At 33.9% G+C, this 18,512-nt stretch overlaps 2 protein-coding genes across 6 annotated transcripts; both read left to right on the top strand.

The window, feature by feature from the left end:
* Positions 1-42: 42 nt before the first annotated feature.
* LOC148612910 (uncharacterized) lies at positions 43-4,717 on the top strand. The gene is made up of 4 exons (XM_088594786.1): positions 43-399; positions 2,763-2,869; positions 3,876-4,055; positions 4,534-4,717. The coding sequence occupies exons 1-4, from the start codon at positions 164-166 to the stop codon at positions 4,641-4,643; spliced, it is 633 nt and encodes a 210-aa protein (XP_088450912.1). The 5' UTR covers positions 43-163; the 3' UTR covers positions 4,644-4,717.
* Positions 4,718-9,665: 4,948 nt separating this feature from the next.
* On the top strand, positions 9,666-16,672 carry LOC148612909 (laminin subunit gamma-1-like). 5 transcript variants are annotated; one of them, XM_088594781.1, is made up of 6 exons: positions 9,666-9,762; positions 9,845-10,214; positions 13,018-13,319; positions 13,686-13,816; positions 14,527-14,706; positions 16,505-16,672. In XM_088594781.1, exons 2-5 carry the CDS (start codon positions 9,875-9,877, stop codon positions 14,690-14,692), a joined length of 939 nt encoding a protein of 312 aa, XP_088450907.1. In that variant the 5' UTR covers positions 9,666-9,762; positions 9,845-9,874; the 3' UTR covers positions 14,693-14,706; positions 16,505-16,672. The 5 variants fall into 5 exon arrangements, with proteins under 5 accessions (XP_088450907.1, XP_088450909.1, XP_088450911.1 ...); XM_088594783.1 differs by lacking the exon at positions 9,666-9,762 and having other exon boundaries at positions 9,789-10,214; positions 16,508-16,672; XM_088594785.1 differs by lacking the exon at positions 9,666-9,762 and having other exon boundaries at positions 9,789-10,214; positions 14,527-14,710; positions 16,508-16,672.
* Positions 16,673-18,512: the final 1,840 nt, after the last annotated feature.

Here is an 18,512-nt window from a genome sequence, read left to right as displayed (position 1 = left end):
TTCTACCTGGAGTATTTTGTGATAGGCAAAATACCGGAAACGGAATTGGGTAGGAATATAATTGTTTACAAATGGAGGACACGTGTTGACAAAATGAATTTTCGTTTACATTAATACACAACACAAGAAATGTAGAGTTTCGCCATTAAACTTTAAATGTCGAATGAATTGTATCAAATCATTACCAAAACCTAACATAGTAGATAAGCGCGAAGCGCTAGGTGAGCACCTGTTCAACAAAGTTGCAGAGATAACACACTTTAAGAATTCACAAAATGTTGGTATAATAACAGGAATTCTTTTAGAAGAGGACGAAAAGACCATTTACAAGTTCCTTCAGGATAGATGTTTTCTTCAATGTGCTGTTGATAAAGTTCTCCCAAGTATACTTTCGAAACCGTAAGTAAATTTTGATCTATTTTATTTAAAAGTTGTCTCAATTTATCATGGATTATCCAGGCAATATTTTACTGTTTCATACATTTGTACATATTTAATTTTCCGAGAGAAATTGTAATACGTTGACTTTTATCAAAGTGAAGGATGAGGATACAAATAATTTGCTGGTCATTTCTACTAGATGAGTTGCACAAGGTTACAATAAGTCACATGATATTTACTTAAAGTGAGGTAACAGCAGAAGTCATTGACTTATCTACAAAGTCGCAAAGACAAAGGTACAAAGGCATACTTGTCGAACTTAGAAGTTAAATATAACAAGAATAGTTATGGTGTAGATGTCAAAGAGACATCAACCCCACTGCAGTCTATACGAAACTTGTTGGACCTTCAGTCAAATCCAATAAAATTGCTGCTGGTTCGATAAAGATTGCTCCGATATCCGGACTAAAAGTCTGACATCGTTTTCGAGTTTTATTGTACATCCGTCATCGAGTTGTTTCCCCTGAAAAATACAAATGGCTGGTTGTGTACGAAACTGTTGAAAAATGTCCTTTTTAAGGTATTTGGAGGGTGCAGTACCCGGCAAAGCAGTTAAGATTAAAAGAAAATTGACTGGACCGGAAAAACTTCATGCGGTCTAGTAAAACAGTAAGCTTTACAGGTCCAAATGACCAGTAAAAAAAAAAGTTTCGCATAGACTGCCACTGAAATGAAAATGTCCATTGGTTTTAAATTTACTTATTGTATCAGAAATCCCTTGTCACTTCAAGCAGCCACTAACGGCCGAGCTAAATTAGTGCCCACAAACATGGCAAATGGATAATACATGTATGATAATGGTATTTGCTATTTGTTCCAGGAAGCCATAGCCTCACTGCCCTAATTAAGATTCAATATAAGTATATTTACATGTATTGACAGTATCCAACTTAAAACCATTAGCTTAACTCATTATTCCACAGTACATTTATGTGTATCAGTCATTCACTGTAAGTTTTTTTTTTAAATTTTAACCAAATTCATGACAATACTAGCCAGGAACATGTACATGTATAGTCAAATTCTGGACTCTGCATTGTAAGCTACATGTAATGATTTACTAACATAAGGTAAAGTAAAACACTTTGTCTATTAAAAACACACTTGATAGAGAGTACAGTCAGTACATTCATGTGGAAATATGATATTTACACTTACAAAATACCAATCATATAAATAAATATGGCGAATTTTGGTGTGCTGTATATATGTGTTTCAAGGAGTGACCTGTCATAAGAAGCCCTTAGAACCAAATGCAATGTACATGATCATAGCAAAATCTAAATCAAAAATTAAATGATGCACTTAAAACCAAAAATATTGAAATATGAAGCGAAATTTAGGACTGATGTTAATAAGTTGATTACAGTGATTAGTTAGACTTGTCGATTAATGCATATACTGTACATGTATGGCATACAAACAGACATTCAAAAATTAATTTGAGAATGTGATTGTCCAATTTCACACGGAATCTATTCACACAATGCTACATGTATATGATATATTCTTGGCTAATTAACATTTAAGCTGCAGTATGTAATAGAATAACATACATTGTACATGTGCTTATCTGTGTCAGATATTAAAAAACAATCTGATTAAAATCAGCTGTTATGATATTCTACACTGCTTACAGTTCCTGTAAGGCAGTGTAGCGTATCAAAACAGTTGATTTTAAACAGATTGGGGGCAAAAAAATACTTTGGAGTGATCACAGCCTACCCTTTTAAATCTGGCCACTGTGGAAAGGATATTACACAATTAAACACACCTAAAAATCAGTTCATAAAGGTCTGAGTCCCTTGTTTAAACAGGAATAAAGAAACTCAAATTCACAAATAAAGGACTACTAGCAGTTAACTGACTTACCAGCTCTAGACCAGTTGAAAAGTCCTCATCCTATTTAATTATAATCCCTATTTTTCCCATGTGGAGTTTAGAACCATGGTACATCATAAGTTACACATGTACATGTACAAAAAGGACCCAACACATGTCATGCTGAAAACTGCTTTTAAATGTAGTGTGTAAGTTTCTACATGTATGTTAAGACCCTATGAGCAAATCAATGTTGATACCAAAAATGCTATCTTTAATGTATAATAAATGGCAATATCAAGGTAAAAAAAGTTATAAACACTGCAAATTATTGATAATTTTTACTCAATGTATGTCACAGACAATATTAATTCATGCTTCCATGTACATTGCGTAATATATGACATATACAGTTAGTATAACACTCCTGAATTTCAATAGACTGCAGCATTGTAGGATATTAAAATAGTTTAGTTATAAGTAGTTAACATCTCTTTCAGAGAACTTTCTACAGAGGTTCATGATGATGCTGGAACCAAAACAAATGAAGAGAAGCTGTATGAATTCATATGTTCCGTTGAATCAGAAAATTGTGCTAAGCTGACAGGTATGAATACTGTTAACACATCAATTTTCATGGTGTACTAATTTTCGCTATTTTCATGGTGGACAGCAAATGGCAAAAAACAGTATGCCTGAATTGGATTTTTTAACAACATACAACACTAATCATTTTTTGAAACCTTGAAAATTGATACCCATGAATATATTCAGTTTACAGTATTTGTTTTGAGAAATAAGCAAATGATTTAAAAAAGTAAAATGTTGATAGAGCTTAGGAAGGCTCACACTACTGGGCAACTTGGGCAAAATTGTTATCATACTTTGTAACACAACATGCAATTATGATGTGTAAATAATTTCATCTCTGAATATTTAGAAAAACAATTTTATTGTTTCATATCCAAGCAGTAAATTTTCCCTTTCAAGAGATCATTTTTTAGCTTAAGACCAGTTCAAACCAACCTCCATATGGTGTCCATGAAATCTTCAATCAGTATTTTGTCAGTATGTTGCTTTGATCACCGCTTTTGGTTTGAATAGACTATTGATCTACTTTACTCGGTGACAGGAATATTAATTGCCTGAGAAAACTGTTTAAGATTGAGTCTGTTCCACAAAGAAAAAAAGCAAATGTAAGTTTCAACCCTTCAACACTGTTGACTGTGTTACTACACCATGCTTTGTAAGAAATAGATTCCTCACTTCTACTTCAATTATGCTTGTATTGAATTTGGAAGGGAGTAGAAGTGTAGAAACTCAATCTCATGTATAAATGTACTTTCAATGAATCAGTGAGAATCCTATATGACCTAATTTTATTTTGTCAAACATATTTTCCTGAAATAAAAAAGTATTAGAGAAAATGAACAACAAATAAAGAAATGCTTTCTATATGTTAATATTCATATGTACAGGAAACTTCACAGGAACCAAACTAAAGTTTTTAGAATTACCGGTAGCTACAAGTGCTGGTAAATAAATAATTAGCATTTCTAAAAATAGAATTTGAACAAAACTATAATTCAAATAGACCTGAATATTTGTTTCAGGTATGATTTTAGAACTTGGTCCAGAGACAGTGAAGAACCTACTTGATGACAGCCTGAAATTACGAGAGACTATAGAGAGGGCAAGATGTGCTATTATTTCTGATAAAAGTGAAACAGTAGGAGAATTGTTGTACACTAAGATAGAGCAATGTTATCCTCAGTTTGCAGATAAAATTACAGGTAAATTTGATAAGCATTGATAAGACATGTGTTAAATGTAGTGCTGAAAATAAAAGAACCATAGCAAATTCACTGAATGACAGAAGAAAAATTGATACGTTGTAAACAATTTTAGCTTCAGTCTGATGTCAACTTCCTGCACGAGTTGGTGTATACGCAGCACCATAAAATTTTTGACTTTTTTTCCACAGATGAATAAACTGACATTCTAATTGGTTTAAGTATATATGGTTGCAGTTATAGTCCTTTCGTGCAGTTCTAGTTTTATTTTGCAGACTATGTATTGTTGTGTGCACTACTTACCTGTAGTAGCCTGTTGTAGTTTAATTGTTTGTTGCTTTGGCATTTAGTGGAAGACTATCTCATTGGCAGTTATACCACATCTCCTATTTTTATAGCTAATAATTTTGTTGCAGATAGAGCCACATTTTTATTTTATTCAATAAATCACATTTTTTTCGTTCACATTGTTTTCCAGGAATGGTACTAGAACTTGGTTCAGAAAAGATACAACAACTTCTAAAAGATGATGATATATTCCAACAATATGTTGACAAGGCTCACAGTGCTATAGCCAATCAATTATGATGGACAAATATATGTTGTCTTTCTTTTAGAGTGTTCATATTGTTAATTAATATTATATATATATAATACTTCAATCTAGAAGTATTTTACTTTTTTCAATAAGACACTTCTATTATATATGTTGGTTCCCTTGATTACTCTTTCTAAAAGTCCAAGCCTAAGTATTAAACAAAGATTAGTTTCCAGGGGCACCTGGTCTGAAAATTGGCATGGGGTGTTCTTCTAGTAGTTTAAAACCCTGACCTTGTTCCAGACATTTTTTTGATGGATCCCAATACCCCATGCCGGGACCCCATGGTAGACAAATGGTTGGAAATATAGTCTCCTTACCTGAGGAACATTCCAATAATGCATAGATTAACATGTGGATATCAATTAAACCTTGCAATAAAACTTTTTCAGGTAAAAAAATTAACACTGTAGACTAAACATGCAGTGCATAACATGTTTTTGAAAAAAAATATTTACAAAATTATGAACTCTTGATAAAATCATACTCCATTTTGGGTAATTTAGGTAACACAATCATACCCCATTTCAGACAATTCAGCTGAAAACTTCATGAGATAGCACAGTACACTGTCATGGGGTAGTACTTTATACCTTTATGGGATAACACAGTAAACTTTCATTAATACACTTAACTCTCACGGAATGACACATTAAACTGCCATGAGATAGCACATGAAACTGTTATGAGATAGCACATAAAACTCTCCATTAAATATCGAAACTGCCATATAGCACAATGAACTGCAATGAGAGCACAGTAAACTGCCGTGAGATAGCACGGCAAAATGTTGTGAGATATGCAGTAAACTTCCATGAGATAGCACAGTGAACTTCCAAGAGATAGCACAGTAAACTCACATGAGATGGCAAAGTAAACTGACATGAGATAACATAGTTAATTGAGTAAACTGCCATGGGATAGTATAGTTAATTGATGTGAGATAGCAAAGTAAATTGTCATGAGATGGAACATGAAACTTTTCATGGCATAGCAAATAAAAACAAATAATGAGATACTTGGTAGCATGTTTAATTGCCATGAGATACAAGTAGCTCGTTAAAAAAATTCATGAAAATAACATATTGAACAGCCGTGCGCTAGCACACGCAGAAAAACTGCTACGATACCACACTTTATACTGCCATGTAATGGGTGCAGCACATTAAACCTTTTATGAGGCATCATATTGAAACTGCCATGAGAAAGCATATCAAGCTTATTTCTGAAAAAAAAAATCCTGGAAAATACAAACTCGAGAAAAAGAAATGTAAACAGTTCTAAGTAAAATGTCTTTTAGTTTTAAAATAGTTTAGAATTAAAAACATGCTATGCACTCATTACTAGGATGATGTAAAGTAATTTTTTTCCGACACAAAATGACGAATTCTTTACCAATATGAAATTATATGACATATGCAACAAAAAGAAGTTCAATTAAAATATTGAATAAGACCAGAATCTTAAAAAAAACTACAATGCAACCAACTCAAGGGCAAGCAGTAAAACATGCATATATTTGAACTTAAAAGGAATAAATGTGCACTCTCTGAAAGTCCCCGAGCAACAAGAAGTAATGAAATCCACGGAAACAGGACGTAGGTAACTACCACCATTCAAAATAATGAGATATCCTCGAGCAATGAAAGCCATCTCGGGGCATAGATATTAAAGAATATCAAAACCATCACTGGCAACTACCACCATTCAAAATAGTAATCGGTCACTATATAGAAACCAAGTGAACTGTAATCAAATACTATATGGGGAAGATTTGATGTAGTGCAATACTAAACTGACTTAGGGTTTTCGATGGGTTGCATTTAGGGGTCGAATATCTCTATTTGTGAAAGAATAATCAAGGGAACCAAGGTTATAGCGGTAATAAAAAAATGTAATCCAGGGACAAAAACCAGACATGGAAAACAGACATACACAACAAAGAACATGAAACAGCTGAAATCATACAAAGTAACAAAAGCAAATTAGCTACTCGGATTCCACTAAAAACTGGGAGCATGGACCAGGTGCACCGATAGGATAAGCGTCCTACACCTGCCGTGTTGCTCATAAAAAGTCAAGTCCGTTGTAGACAAACGAGGAAAGGAAAACAAGGACACGTTGAATAAATCAGTTTTCATGGCGCTGATGGATACACCATAACGACCCCCGAGTTCATGATGACGACCAGAAAACTTCTGTAGTGATGACTTCAATCTTTTAGCAACATAACCCTGTTCCAGAAGCCTATTCGTTAGAGTTCTAGCGCGATACAAAAAGTCTGAACACTGGATACACAAGTGTTGAAGGGATGTTGCCACAGATGAAAGGAAAGTTGACAATTCTGAATGAAAAAAATCATCACGTTTGTCGTAAACTTTGGTCAATAGTTTTTCTTCACCATCGATTTCTAAGTGTAGGTCAAGACATGAGGCTGACTCCACAGTGCCTGTAGTATCCTTTATCTCGCGTTCTTAGGGTTGAAAAAAAAGGTTACAAAAGATAGGTAATAATTTGAAAATTGTATCCTTTACGAATTAATCTATTAAGGATCTTGTTTGAAAGAATGAGCTATATAGATTTTATTTCCATAAAAAATGAGTTAGCAACGCCATCTTTATATATAATAATTAAAAAAAAGTGCTATCGTATTTTTGTATCAAAGTTTTCTAAAGATGAAGAAAACAGTAAATGTCTAAGAAATTTATGATATCGATACCCCTGATGCAAAAGTTTTTCTTTAAGAAATCTGTTAATTAAAATGTGACACTTCATTACCAATACAAGCAAAACGGACCAGTTATCAAACGTAAATACTGCAGAAAGGTGCTTCGGGAATATCATCATATAGTAGTGGAAGATTAACAACAGCAAAATCAAAATAATCTATTTCGTCATTTGAAAGTTTTAGTATGAAGACTGCCAATTCTAGTGTTATACTTGGTCCACTTAATTGATTTATTTGTGGTAGATATCTTGAAAATAGTTTTCGAAGTTAAGATTATTTATGGCCGAAATATCATCAAGATATCTAAAAATATTATGAAATTCACGCAACATATAATGTTTTGAAGGTTCTTAAAAGAGTTTAGCCATGAACTGTGCTTCGTATCAGAAGAGAAACAAATCGGCTATGAAAAGAGCACAATCAGTCCCCATTATAATATCACCAACCTGTCTGTATGAAGAATTAATTACTAATTGTGAAAAAAAATCAAAGCATTGATCATATCTAATGTACATGTAAATCACACTGAAAAATGCATTGTAGTCATTAAAAGAAATCAATTGAGAGCCAGTTTTATCAAAGGGTCATTTAATTAAATATGATCACTTTTCTTTAATTAAATAAATGGTGTGGCAGTAGTGTTGTATGCAGGTGAGAAAAGTCATAACTTTCAACAGAATCATGCTAGTGAATCCTGAAAGTTATGAAGTCGATCTTATATATCAAATTAATTTTTGACACTTCACTTCAAAAATAGTTTACACAATTATTTTCATATAACATTTTATTGCAATAATTGACAACAAAGTGTGTTTCATTATGGCTACATAGAGGTTAATAATTAATAATCAATATTAGTACCAGAAGATGTGATGGAAGATGAAATAAAACATAATTTGAACGGCTTTTTGATTTTTTGTGAAAAATACAGAATTCCAATTTTGTTTTCAATATTGTAAATTACACGTTTTTTTTCAAAAAGTAAACACATGCCTCTTATCGACGGCATTAGAACAAAATACACAGGAAGATCAATATCAAAATATAACAAGGGGCTCCCAGGAGCCTGAATCACTCACCTGGTTAAATTTTGTTTTTCATTGGCAATAAATTTAACAAGGAGTTGTCCAACAATTTTGACTCAAGAAGAATTTGGTATGACGTACCATATGGATCATTTCAGCAATTGAAAGTTTCTTTCTATCTATCATAGTTTTCAAGATATTGGCTGAAAACTGTAAAAAATGTCATTTTTCATCTTTCAAGGGAAATAACTCTTACAAAGGGTCACCTGACAACTTTGATACCTGAAGACCTTTGAAGGCCTTACATTAAGGATCATTTCAGCAACTGAAAAAAATTGGATAAACCTAACGGTTTTAGAGATATAATAAACGAAAAACTACCGTCTGACCCCTATGTTATATTTTTAGTAACAGGAGCCATGTTTTTGACGGATCAAAAATTCTCACGTCATTTCTATGCAGGATACCCAAAGGAATAATCACACCAAGTTTGGTTCCAATCGGTCAAGAAGTGTCAGAGAAGATTTTTGAAAGAATTACATTAACAATAGAAAAAAAAAAACGTTGAAAAAGGGCATGCTGAACACTTTTATTAAACGTAGGAATTTGGCTAAACCTAGCAGTTTTCCAGATATATATACGAAAAGAGCTACTGTCTGACCCCTATGCTCAATTTTTAGTAACGGCGGCCATGTTTTTCAACGAATAAAAAATTTCCACATGATTTTTCTGCATGATACGCCAAGGAACATTCATACTAAATTTGGTTCCAATTGGTCAAGTAGTGTCTGAGGAGAAGAGTTTTGAAAAATTGTTAAGGCCAGGTGAGCTGAAAGTCCAGCAAAAAATCATAGACAAACAAACCGAAATAGGAAACAAAAACCCAGCACAAAAAGTCCCACCGTGTGCAATTCAATTGTTTTGCATGGTAAACGACATGTGTCAAGTAAGACAAGTCTTGAGTACTGGGCTTGGAGACTACCGATTCATCTCTATTCTTTATCAGCTTTACGACAATCAGAATTTTTTAATTATGTAATTTTCTAACCATCGAAACTTATTAAATTAATAATTGTGAGGAATGTGTAGATGCAGAATATTCAAACAGGACGGGGTCGAGGACTTTGATCTATTTAAGGGCTTGTATGACTGTCATGTTAGCAACTAGTTTTACTGCCATAAATGCTTGACCTTAAACATTTGTTATATTCACCCAAAATTGGTCATGAAATTCAATAATTTGAACTAATTGGTGATGATTTGAATTTTCTGGCATGTATTTAAAAAAAGAATATAACATTTCATCGTATAATTAGTGTCACGTTAGCAGAGACAAAGAAGTCGATTTCCGCTGAGGTATCTTTATAAATAATTATGAATGTATGATTAACAATATTTTTTTGTGGATAAAATCCTACTATAAAAGCGCTGTATATAGATTCATTTAATTCATTCCAGGACACCAGCCATGAGGTTTATGATGTTTGTAAAAAACATAGTCATTTTAGTATTTTTTTCTACTGGAATATTGGGTTGTTACGACGACCATGGACGACCTATTAAATGCATCACTCCCTTCGAGAATATAGCGTACGAACGATCAGTTGAGGCAAGTAACACATGCGGTATTTCAGGACCATCAGAGTACTACCCAAACATGTTCAGTAATTCTATCGCAACATGTGACTCGAATACGCCAAGGTTAAGCCATGGTACCGAATACATCACCGACAGTGGGTGGAGAACGTGGTGGCAGTCAGATAGTTTAATGGATGGAGTACTATCAGTGAATCTAACTTTGAACTTCGGTAAGTAATCCTAAAGTAATACTCACGATATATCACAGCGAGTAAAATAGTATACATCTGGAAATATGATTAATTTGTCTTCCCTTGAAAGAATGGCCATTACCTGATGAACTTCCCCAAACACACTTTATTGGGAAGGTGATTAAATTGTTTCTATCAGACGTAGATGAATTCTTACACGGTCTGGGATTTGTTCCACGAGTGTGAGAATTCCGTCTTTTGACGAGTGGCGTGTTGCGATTGGCTATTTTACCCATAGCAGACAGTGTCGCGTGCACTTGTCTGTTATGGGATGTCTGTCATAGAAAACAACAACGAAAACAGAAGAACACATAAATATGAAATAATAAAGAATAAGTATAAATCTTTCTCAATGGTCCAGTTAACTAAAGAATAGGGTTTGTAAGTCTCGTTCTAGTTTCAGTTTCCCTTACGGAATTTCCGATGTAGAACGTGTTGAAATCCGAAGACCGATCTGCATTTTATTGTTTACTTCCGGGAAATCGAAACGCTGCAATCACAATGGAAAATCTTATATTTTATGCTTTTCTTAACATTTTTATTTTGCATTGTAGAACTAGATATTTGTCATATTTTATCAGTATTTTTACACTAAAAAAATTTGCTTTTTAAATTGGATCCATTGATGTGTTAATGACGAATCTCCATGCATTTGAATGGTAGACCAGGACCCATTCTCATAAAAATCACGGAGTCGCGTTACGAGACTTACATACCTTATTTTACCAGGTGATGGTAGTTTAATCAAAGAAGACCAACTTTATCACTCGAAATGAACTATTTTATTCGTTGTAATTCAGACACGTGAGAAAAAAAACCTGATTGTCAAAACGTGAAGTTTTTGCACTGGTTATAATGTGGCTTTCTAGGAGATGCGACTTCGGTCACTTTGACAAATGAAGGCGTTACCTGCAGGGTACTAGTATTCATTTTGTCGAGACAGATTTCAATTTATCCATTGAAAATTTAATCCGCTACCGTGCATCCAGTTTGTCCATCGAATTTATCGCCTATTTTTAGGTAGAGTTATATAGTATGTCGTTTCACATTTAAAAGTCGACAACAAATAAACCGACTGGTGCCGTATACAATTCCCAACCAATCAGACAAAGTTTTTAAGCATTTTTGATCGGTTGTCATACAATTTATAATTCATCGGACTTGTCATGGATTAACATTGAGGCATAATGAGGCATAAAGAAATAATACAGAATAAGCTTGCTCTTATAAGATAAGCAATACTGTTTGTATAAAAGCAGACCATATGGAAACAAGCATTAAAAGCTTAATTATAATCACGTGCAAAGCACACGAAATAAATGAAGTATAATGATAGAGTAAAATAAACAAGGAACATTCTCTGAACATGAGATGAAAGAAATAAGATCTGCACTAGCCACAACCACATGAGTTGACAATCCAGTAACTAGTCAGTTCAAACTTTTGAACAGGGTTAGATGATTGGTAGTTTTTGTATTAAATAACCAATGGGCCAGTGCCGCTGCTGGTGGACCTAAGGTCCCTGAGGGTATTCACCAACCCAGCTGTCTTATCCCGAATTATATCAGATCTTTTTTATTCATCATATTTTTCAAAATCTGTAGTGGAACGAAAATCAAAATATCTAAAACACTGAGGCTTCATTCTGTGCATACTTGCACATGATACAACCTATCATTGATAGATTTGGTTACCTATTTCGATAATTTTGGTTTTGAGTTCATTTTGAGTTCATATTGGCTTCTTGAATGCAACTTATTTTGGGATTGAGATCTGCCTTTATATTTGATTCTAATGCTCTTACGAGAGGTCATTAAAATTTGTGATTTTTTAAAATCCTGAACCAAGATCATGCATATAGTCAGCGCCAGTGTTTATGGTGAAAATGAGAAAATCACTGATCGAGTTAGTGTTAAGTTTAGCAGAGCAATGAATTTGCCTGGATGTTGAAATCAAACCAGAATATTTGATGATAAGCTTTGAAGACTGCAGTCTTTGGTTTTCCATTGATATCACTTACAAACTTTTAATGTACATTGTCAATGTCTTTTCTCATTCCATCGGTAACCGCCGCGGTGGTTTAATAGTTGCATGCTCTCCTCGAAGGTTCGATTTCTGGCCTGTCACACCAAAAACTTACACACTGTATGCTACGGCTTTTCCGTCGTGCATGTAGCACATGATTTGTTGATTGTTGGGGTTTAACGCCCGAGCAGCAATATTTCAGTCATATTCAGGCGATGAACATGAAATGGATGATAGAATGAACATGAAATGATGACGAAATGAAAATGGGATGGGACATATGGATAATGGGGTCGACAAATTTTGATTGACACTGGAGATTGGGAGAGGTGGGTCTGGTCGGGTAATTTAGCCTCCTGTGGCGGAGCCCTATGGTTCCTACTCCGGGAGAATACCACAGAAGGGTTCTTTAACGTGCGAGGAACGTCGTAGCACATGAAAATGGATTCATGATTATATAAAAGTGTCTTGGTAAAGCTGTGAACTGCAATCGAGAGTCATGCACATAGAGTACATTCAAGTTATTCCGGTGCTAAAATACACGAAATGTGTCATCATCTGAAAAGACGTTACATATTTTTACAATTGGTCGTTCCATCCTTGACTCTGTAAAATCTCATATTCCTATCTGTTACGTAATAAAAGCCGGTGGGTATACTGTGTGTCACCTTAAATGTTCAATGTACAGTAGTAAGTTACATGGTAAAATGACTTCATTTAATCTTTTTTTTTAAACGCTTGTTTTGGAACTTTTCAGATAAAGAGTATGTAGTTTCCTATATACGATTGAAATTTCATTCACCAAGGCCTGAAAGTTTTGCCATTTACAAGCGTACCACCCCAAATGACCCCTGGACTCCATGGCAGTTTTATAGCGCTTCATGTGAAAGTACATATAAATTACCAAGAAGGGGAAGTATAACATCCGAAAATGAAGCTAGTGCCATATGTACTGATGAATACAGCGACATTTCACCACTCACTGGAGGCACTGTCTCTTTTAGTACCCTTGAGGGAAGACCTGGTGCCTTTAATTATGAAAGAAATTCCGCTTTACAGGTATGGAACATTTACAATTTATTTTCGTAATTGGCCAAAGAAATTTGTTGTCAGAAAGCTGAATTACAAGGTTTGTATTTGGAAAACAGTTAGAATTTGATTAATAAAAACAAGCTGTCTGAGTGAGCTAAAGGTTGCTTTCGGCTTCATCGTTTTATGGAAGTTTGTTTTGTTAACTCGAAGTACACTTGGAACTTCTATTGTATTGAAGCGACGTTATTCCAACGTTGTACTTATTTTGTATCCGTACATGCAAAATACGTATATGTATATTATAAGTATAAACAGGTTCGTTTGTAGACCAGTGTCTGTAACAAGTGGACGGTACAAACTCATCATGCATATTATTTCTTTATATTTCTTTAGGAGTGGACAACAGCTTCTTCTGTACGGATAAGTTTGACCAGGCTAAATACTTTTGGCGATGAACAATTCGGAGAACCGCGTGTACTGAAGTCATATTTCTACGCTATCTCGGATCTATCTGTTGGAGGAAGGTAAATATATTTGGGATAAATGCATGGTAGTTAAGGGAGAGGGGTATTACATTGAATGTGAATGACAATAAAAAAAAAAAAAGAGAAATCTATTGGTAGATCATTTACATTAATCTGTGAGGCAGTTTGTCATTTTAATGACATCCTGTTCTTTTTTGTACACTTGTACGACTGGATGTGTTTGACTGGTAGTTAAGGGAAGGAGTTTAAAAATTTAATGTGCATGAATTAATCAAAAATCAAATTGAGAAATCCGTGGGTACCCTATTATTGCATGTCTTCGAGTGAATTCCTTGGAATGATCTGTTTTTAAGTTAAACATAGACATTCTTCACAATAAAAAATCCTATCCGTGAACAACTTACAATTTTGAATCTACACAAGTGATCCTTCTGTACAATAGCTCTATACTTCTAGATTTACTAGTATATAAAATACGATTTTAGATATTCATAAATAAATAACCATCACTATTTAAGAAAATGAACATTCGTAGCTTCGAAAACGAACTTTTTTTTTGTATACTTCCGATTTGAACCGGGGTACAAGTATAAAGTGGTCCCAGCTGAACGTCTGTTTGTCTGTTCGGTTTCCAGTATATATATATATCGTTATGAAGTTAAGACCCTTCCACTTCAAGGCTGTGAACAGCAGATACACTTTACACATTGCATGATATTAGTGGTTGATCTGGATTTTTTTTCGTACAGGTGCAAATGCAACGGACATGCCACTTCTTGTTCTGTGAATAGTGAAGGTAAAATGGCTTGTGATTGTGAGCACAACACGACAGGTATTAACTGTGAGATATGCAAAGCAGGATACCACAACTATGGACCTGAAGGATGTAAGAACATTGGAAATCCAACGGCATAGGCAAGAAAATAAAAGCAAGTAAATGTAAAATCAACAGGCACTGCACTTTCAGTGAATAGAATGTTATACATTGACACATAATTTCAATATTGACCCTAATGAAGTGTAGAACTTTTGTTTGAATCCAGTCCATCCCTAAAAACAAAATGGTTTTTACCTTAGTATATGAAGGCTTGTATTATGATCAAAATGCTAATGCACTGAGTCAAGGAAGACTTTGAACCTAGCCCTACCTCAAAGTCGTATGGTCTCTACCTTAGTATAATAATAATAATAATAATAATAATAATAATAAAATAGAAAATGTGGTTTACATGAAACCTCTTAAATTCTCAACATAAATTGTGTTTATTCATTTTACTGACCAGATCAATGAGAGAAAATTGAAAATAAGTGAGTTATGAAATAATTATGCCAACTTCTCATAATTGTGATTTTGTTGTATCAGTGATAAATCAAAATTTATTTAAATCCATTTGATTTCTGTGGAATCCATACTGTAAATGAATCTGATGGGACGATTTAGGCCTATTAAAAATCGAATTGGGAACAACCACATAGTTTTACGAGAAAAGGGGAGACTATGGTGTATTTTTGTAATAGTTATCTGTCTTTCAATTTTAATAGCCCCGTGCGGGTCCGGGTGTCAAAAGAATAGGCCCGCATCAGCACTAAGCTTGTCGTAAAAGGCGACTAAATAGTGCTCAGAACCTCGACATGGGGCTATGGCGCTCTACCCACAGAGCAATTAACTGGGTTGTGTGCCACAGGTGGTGGAATGGGGTACCCCTGGGATTTTACATGCTGGGGTCGTCAGGCCATAATAAGGAAAACCTGACCGCAAACCAAAGTGGTGAAATGGGAAAGATGCCACGTTCCTCGCACGTTAAAGAACCCTTCTGTGGTATTCTCTCGGATTAAGAACCATTGGGCTCCGCCACAGGAGGCTAAATTGCTCGACCCTACCCACCTCTCCCTATTTCAAGTGGCAATCAAAATTTGCTGGTCCATTTTCCATTTCATCATCATTTCGTGTTCATTTTAGTTAACATTCATTTCATGTTCATCGCCTGAATATAGCTGAAATATTGCTGCTCGGGCGTTAAACCCCAACAAACAAATAATCAATCAATTTTAATAGGGCAACATGCAGTTCCTGGATTACCATGAATTCTGGTCCCTGTTTGATCCATAGCAATACACGTTCAGTGAACTGACGCATTTTCCCCCGTATTGACCCTCAATGAAGTCTATATTCTTTGTTTGGTCCCAGCACCATCTCCTGAAAATAGAATGGATGCATTCTCTTTATCTTACTACCTTAATCAGGATATGGCGGTTTGTATTAAAATGAAAATGCTGATGCACCGAGTCTAGAAATTAAGACTTTGATTAGCCCCTACCTTATAGGTCCAATGGTCTCTACCAAGTAGTAAATGATGGCTTGTATTTAAAAACAACAGAAAAATAGAGTCCATAAAAGCTCTCAAATTCTCAACATAAAATTTGCTCAATCATTTCACTGGCCAGATGAATGAGAGAAATAGAAAATAAGTGAGTTATAAGATAACAATATCAACCATTTATAACTGCGACAGAACCATTTATGCTACGGATTTGGCAGTTATTGATTTATGGAAAAAAAACTAGAAAAATTTTCCAAATACAATGTTTCGGTAGATTCGTGTCATGTTTGAAATTAACATTGAAGCAAAATGTTTTCAGAATATATTTTTATTGGAAGACTTTGAAGTTTATGCATTTTCCAGAGAAACGTGTTTTTTTTTACAGTGGAGTTTCTTTTATTTTCAGAAGAAGCAATTGATGTAGACCGGAAATATTGCTCAGAACTCTAACAGCAATATAGTTATCTGAACAATTTTTCTTTAATAAAAGAAAATTTAAGACTTATTCTTGCCATTGAAATTTTTAACATATTTTGAATACACATCATTCATTAAAAGTTCATATTAATGATCACTCTGTTTTTTTTTTTTCTGGGAGTTCATACTGCTACTGCTTTGGTTATTTTGTGTATGATGACCATTCTACTTATCTTCTGTTTTTGTGTGTAATTTATTTCTTTCGGTTCGCTACATTGTTTATGACGATCATCCTTGTTCACATTTAGGTCATGTTTTTTTTTTTAATTTTTGCGCATTTGAATTATCCCAATGCCGACGCTTTGGTATTTTTGAAGATATTCAACTTAAGTGTTGTCTTATAATTATGCTTATGGAGTGTTATTTTCACCTTTCTTGTACGACATTAACCGTATCTAACCCCTAACGCATGTTTTATATGGTTTCAACGCTGTAGTCATAGTTTTGGGGTTTTTTTTTGTCTATTTACGGTCATTTTCTAAGAAAATATGTGAGCTGAGTAAGTAAATAACTCTTAAATTAATGAAAACTTTACTAAATATATATAACAATAATAGCATTCGGTATTAAAATGGTCACCCTTTTAGTGTTTCCAGTCTCCAGAGGTGCAGTTACACAGAATCCACAATTATTCGTGAAGTCACCATTTAGACTGCAGAATTCTCAGGTTTCACATAACTGTTAGTCTTCACATACATGCTATCATGTTTAAAAATTACCTGATTTTTAATTTAACGCTGGGTTTCAATTGATGGTATTACTTACTTGTAACGACGGTTGAAACCGTATCATTTTGAAACTAAACTTTGGTAAAATAAATTAATTTGAAGTGTTTAAAAATAAATTTGTCTGTATAATGTGTGACGGGCGGATTGACGGAGTCGAAAGACTTACTAGACCTTTGTTAACGAGGTAGGTAAAACGTACTTATTTTACATAATTCTGTTCGTGTTGGATTGCCCATAAGGCCATATAGGTAAAACATCATTTTTATTTAAATTCACTTTTTTTCAAATCATTTGCATTTAAAACATTATCCGTTGCAGAGAAAATATGAGAAAACGACATCACAAGTACCGGTTTTATAGCAGATAATTACGTAAAAGAAGGCATCTTTCTACCTATGTTGAACAGGGCTTGTAATTACACATAAAACAAGCAATTCTCCAGTTTCATAATTTACAATTAAGGCCAAATTGTTTTTTTTTGTAAAACTTGAAAATTAAATTCTTTTTCCATTGTTTTTATACAAGCAATTGAATGTCAATTTTCCTAAAGAAAAAGTAGTAATACTGGACGGTACAAACATGGGGGAATCCTTTGAGGAGACAAAACTGAAACATCAAAATTACAAGTTCAAAGAAAAATATTGTACAACACAAAAGAACCCTAAAGTACAAACAGAAAAACAATCAGGATGAAACCCACTACTTTCAAAAGGTTTACAAATACTAATACAATGTTGTTTCTTTTTAAACCAACTCCTTTAAATTAACACATATACACTGAAACCTGTCTAAACTGAACCTGTTTTACTTTTAAAATGATTTGGTTTAGACAGGTGTCTGGTTTACACAGGTTTAAAATACATTTAAATTTATTTAAAGGGACTTAAAAGGTTGTCTGGTTTGGACAGGTTTTTGTATTATTCAGGGTTTGGTTTGGACAGGTTTTACTAAAAATAGTAAATAAATATACACTTTTTTCATGAGAAAAAAAAGATTCCTGATAAAACTGTCTTAACCTAAAAAGTTTTAGAAATTGTCAACTGTATACTGAATAACACAAGGTGGGCAGCCTGATATGACTGCAGGTTTTGAACCCTGAATAGCTGGGATAAATAAGGATACATGGGCAAGTATCAAGCTTGATATACCATTGAGGTTAGAGTGTTTATTAATATAATTGATACAGCTTAAGTTTCACAAAATGAATGA

This window comes from Perna viridis, chromosome 7 (genome assembly GCF_037379345.1).
Source record: "Perna viridis isolate PV_CMFRI_1.1 ecotype Kerala chromosome 7, ASM3737934v1, whole genome shotgun sequence".
NCBI lineage: Eukaryota > Metazoa > Mollusca > Bivalvia > Mytilida > Mytilidae > Perna > Perna viridis.
Note: the sequence above shows the minus strand (reverse complement) of the source record. Positions and strands in the feature narration are given on the sequence as shown.

What these genes read in the sequence shown, in the direction of transcription:
- LOC148612909 (XM_088594781.1), top strand. Translation starts at nt 9,875, where the DNA reads ATGAGGTTTATGATGTTTGTAAAAAACATAGTCATTTTAGTATTTTTT. An exon ending in GAATCTAACTTTGAACTTCG is followed by an intron (nt 10,215 to 13,017) that starts GTAAGTAATCCT and finishes GGAACTTTTCAG; the next exon opens with ATAAAGAGTATGTAGTTTCC. An exon ending in GATCTATCTGTTGGAGGAAG is followed by an intron (nt 13,817 to 14,526) that starts GTAAATATATTT and finishes TTTTTCGTACAG; the next exon opens with GTGCAAATGCAACGGACATG.
- LOC148612910 (XM_088594786.1), top strand. Translation starts at nt 164, where the DNA reads ATGAATTGTATCAAATCATTACCAAAACCTAACATAGTAGATAAGCGC. An exon ending in CCAAGTATACTTTCGAAACC is followed by an intron (nt 400 to 2,762) that starts GTAAGTAAATTT and finishes CATCTCTTTCAG; the next exon opens with AGAACTTTCTACAGAGGTTC. An exon ending in AAATTGTGCTAAGCTGACAG is followed by an intron (nt 2,870 to 3,875) that starts GTATGAATACTG and finishes TATTTGTTTCAG; the next exon opens with GTATGATTTTAGAACTTGGT.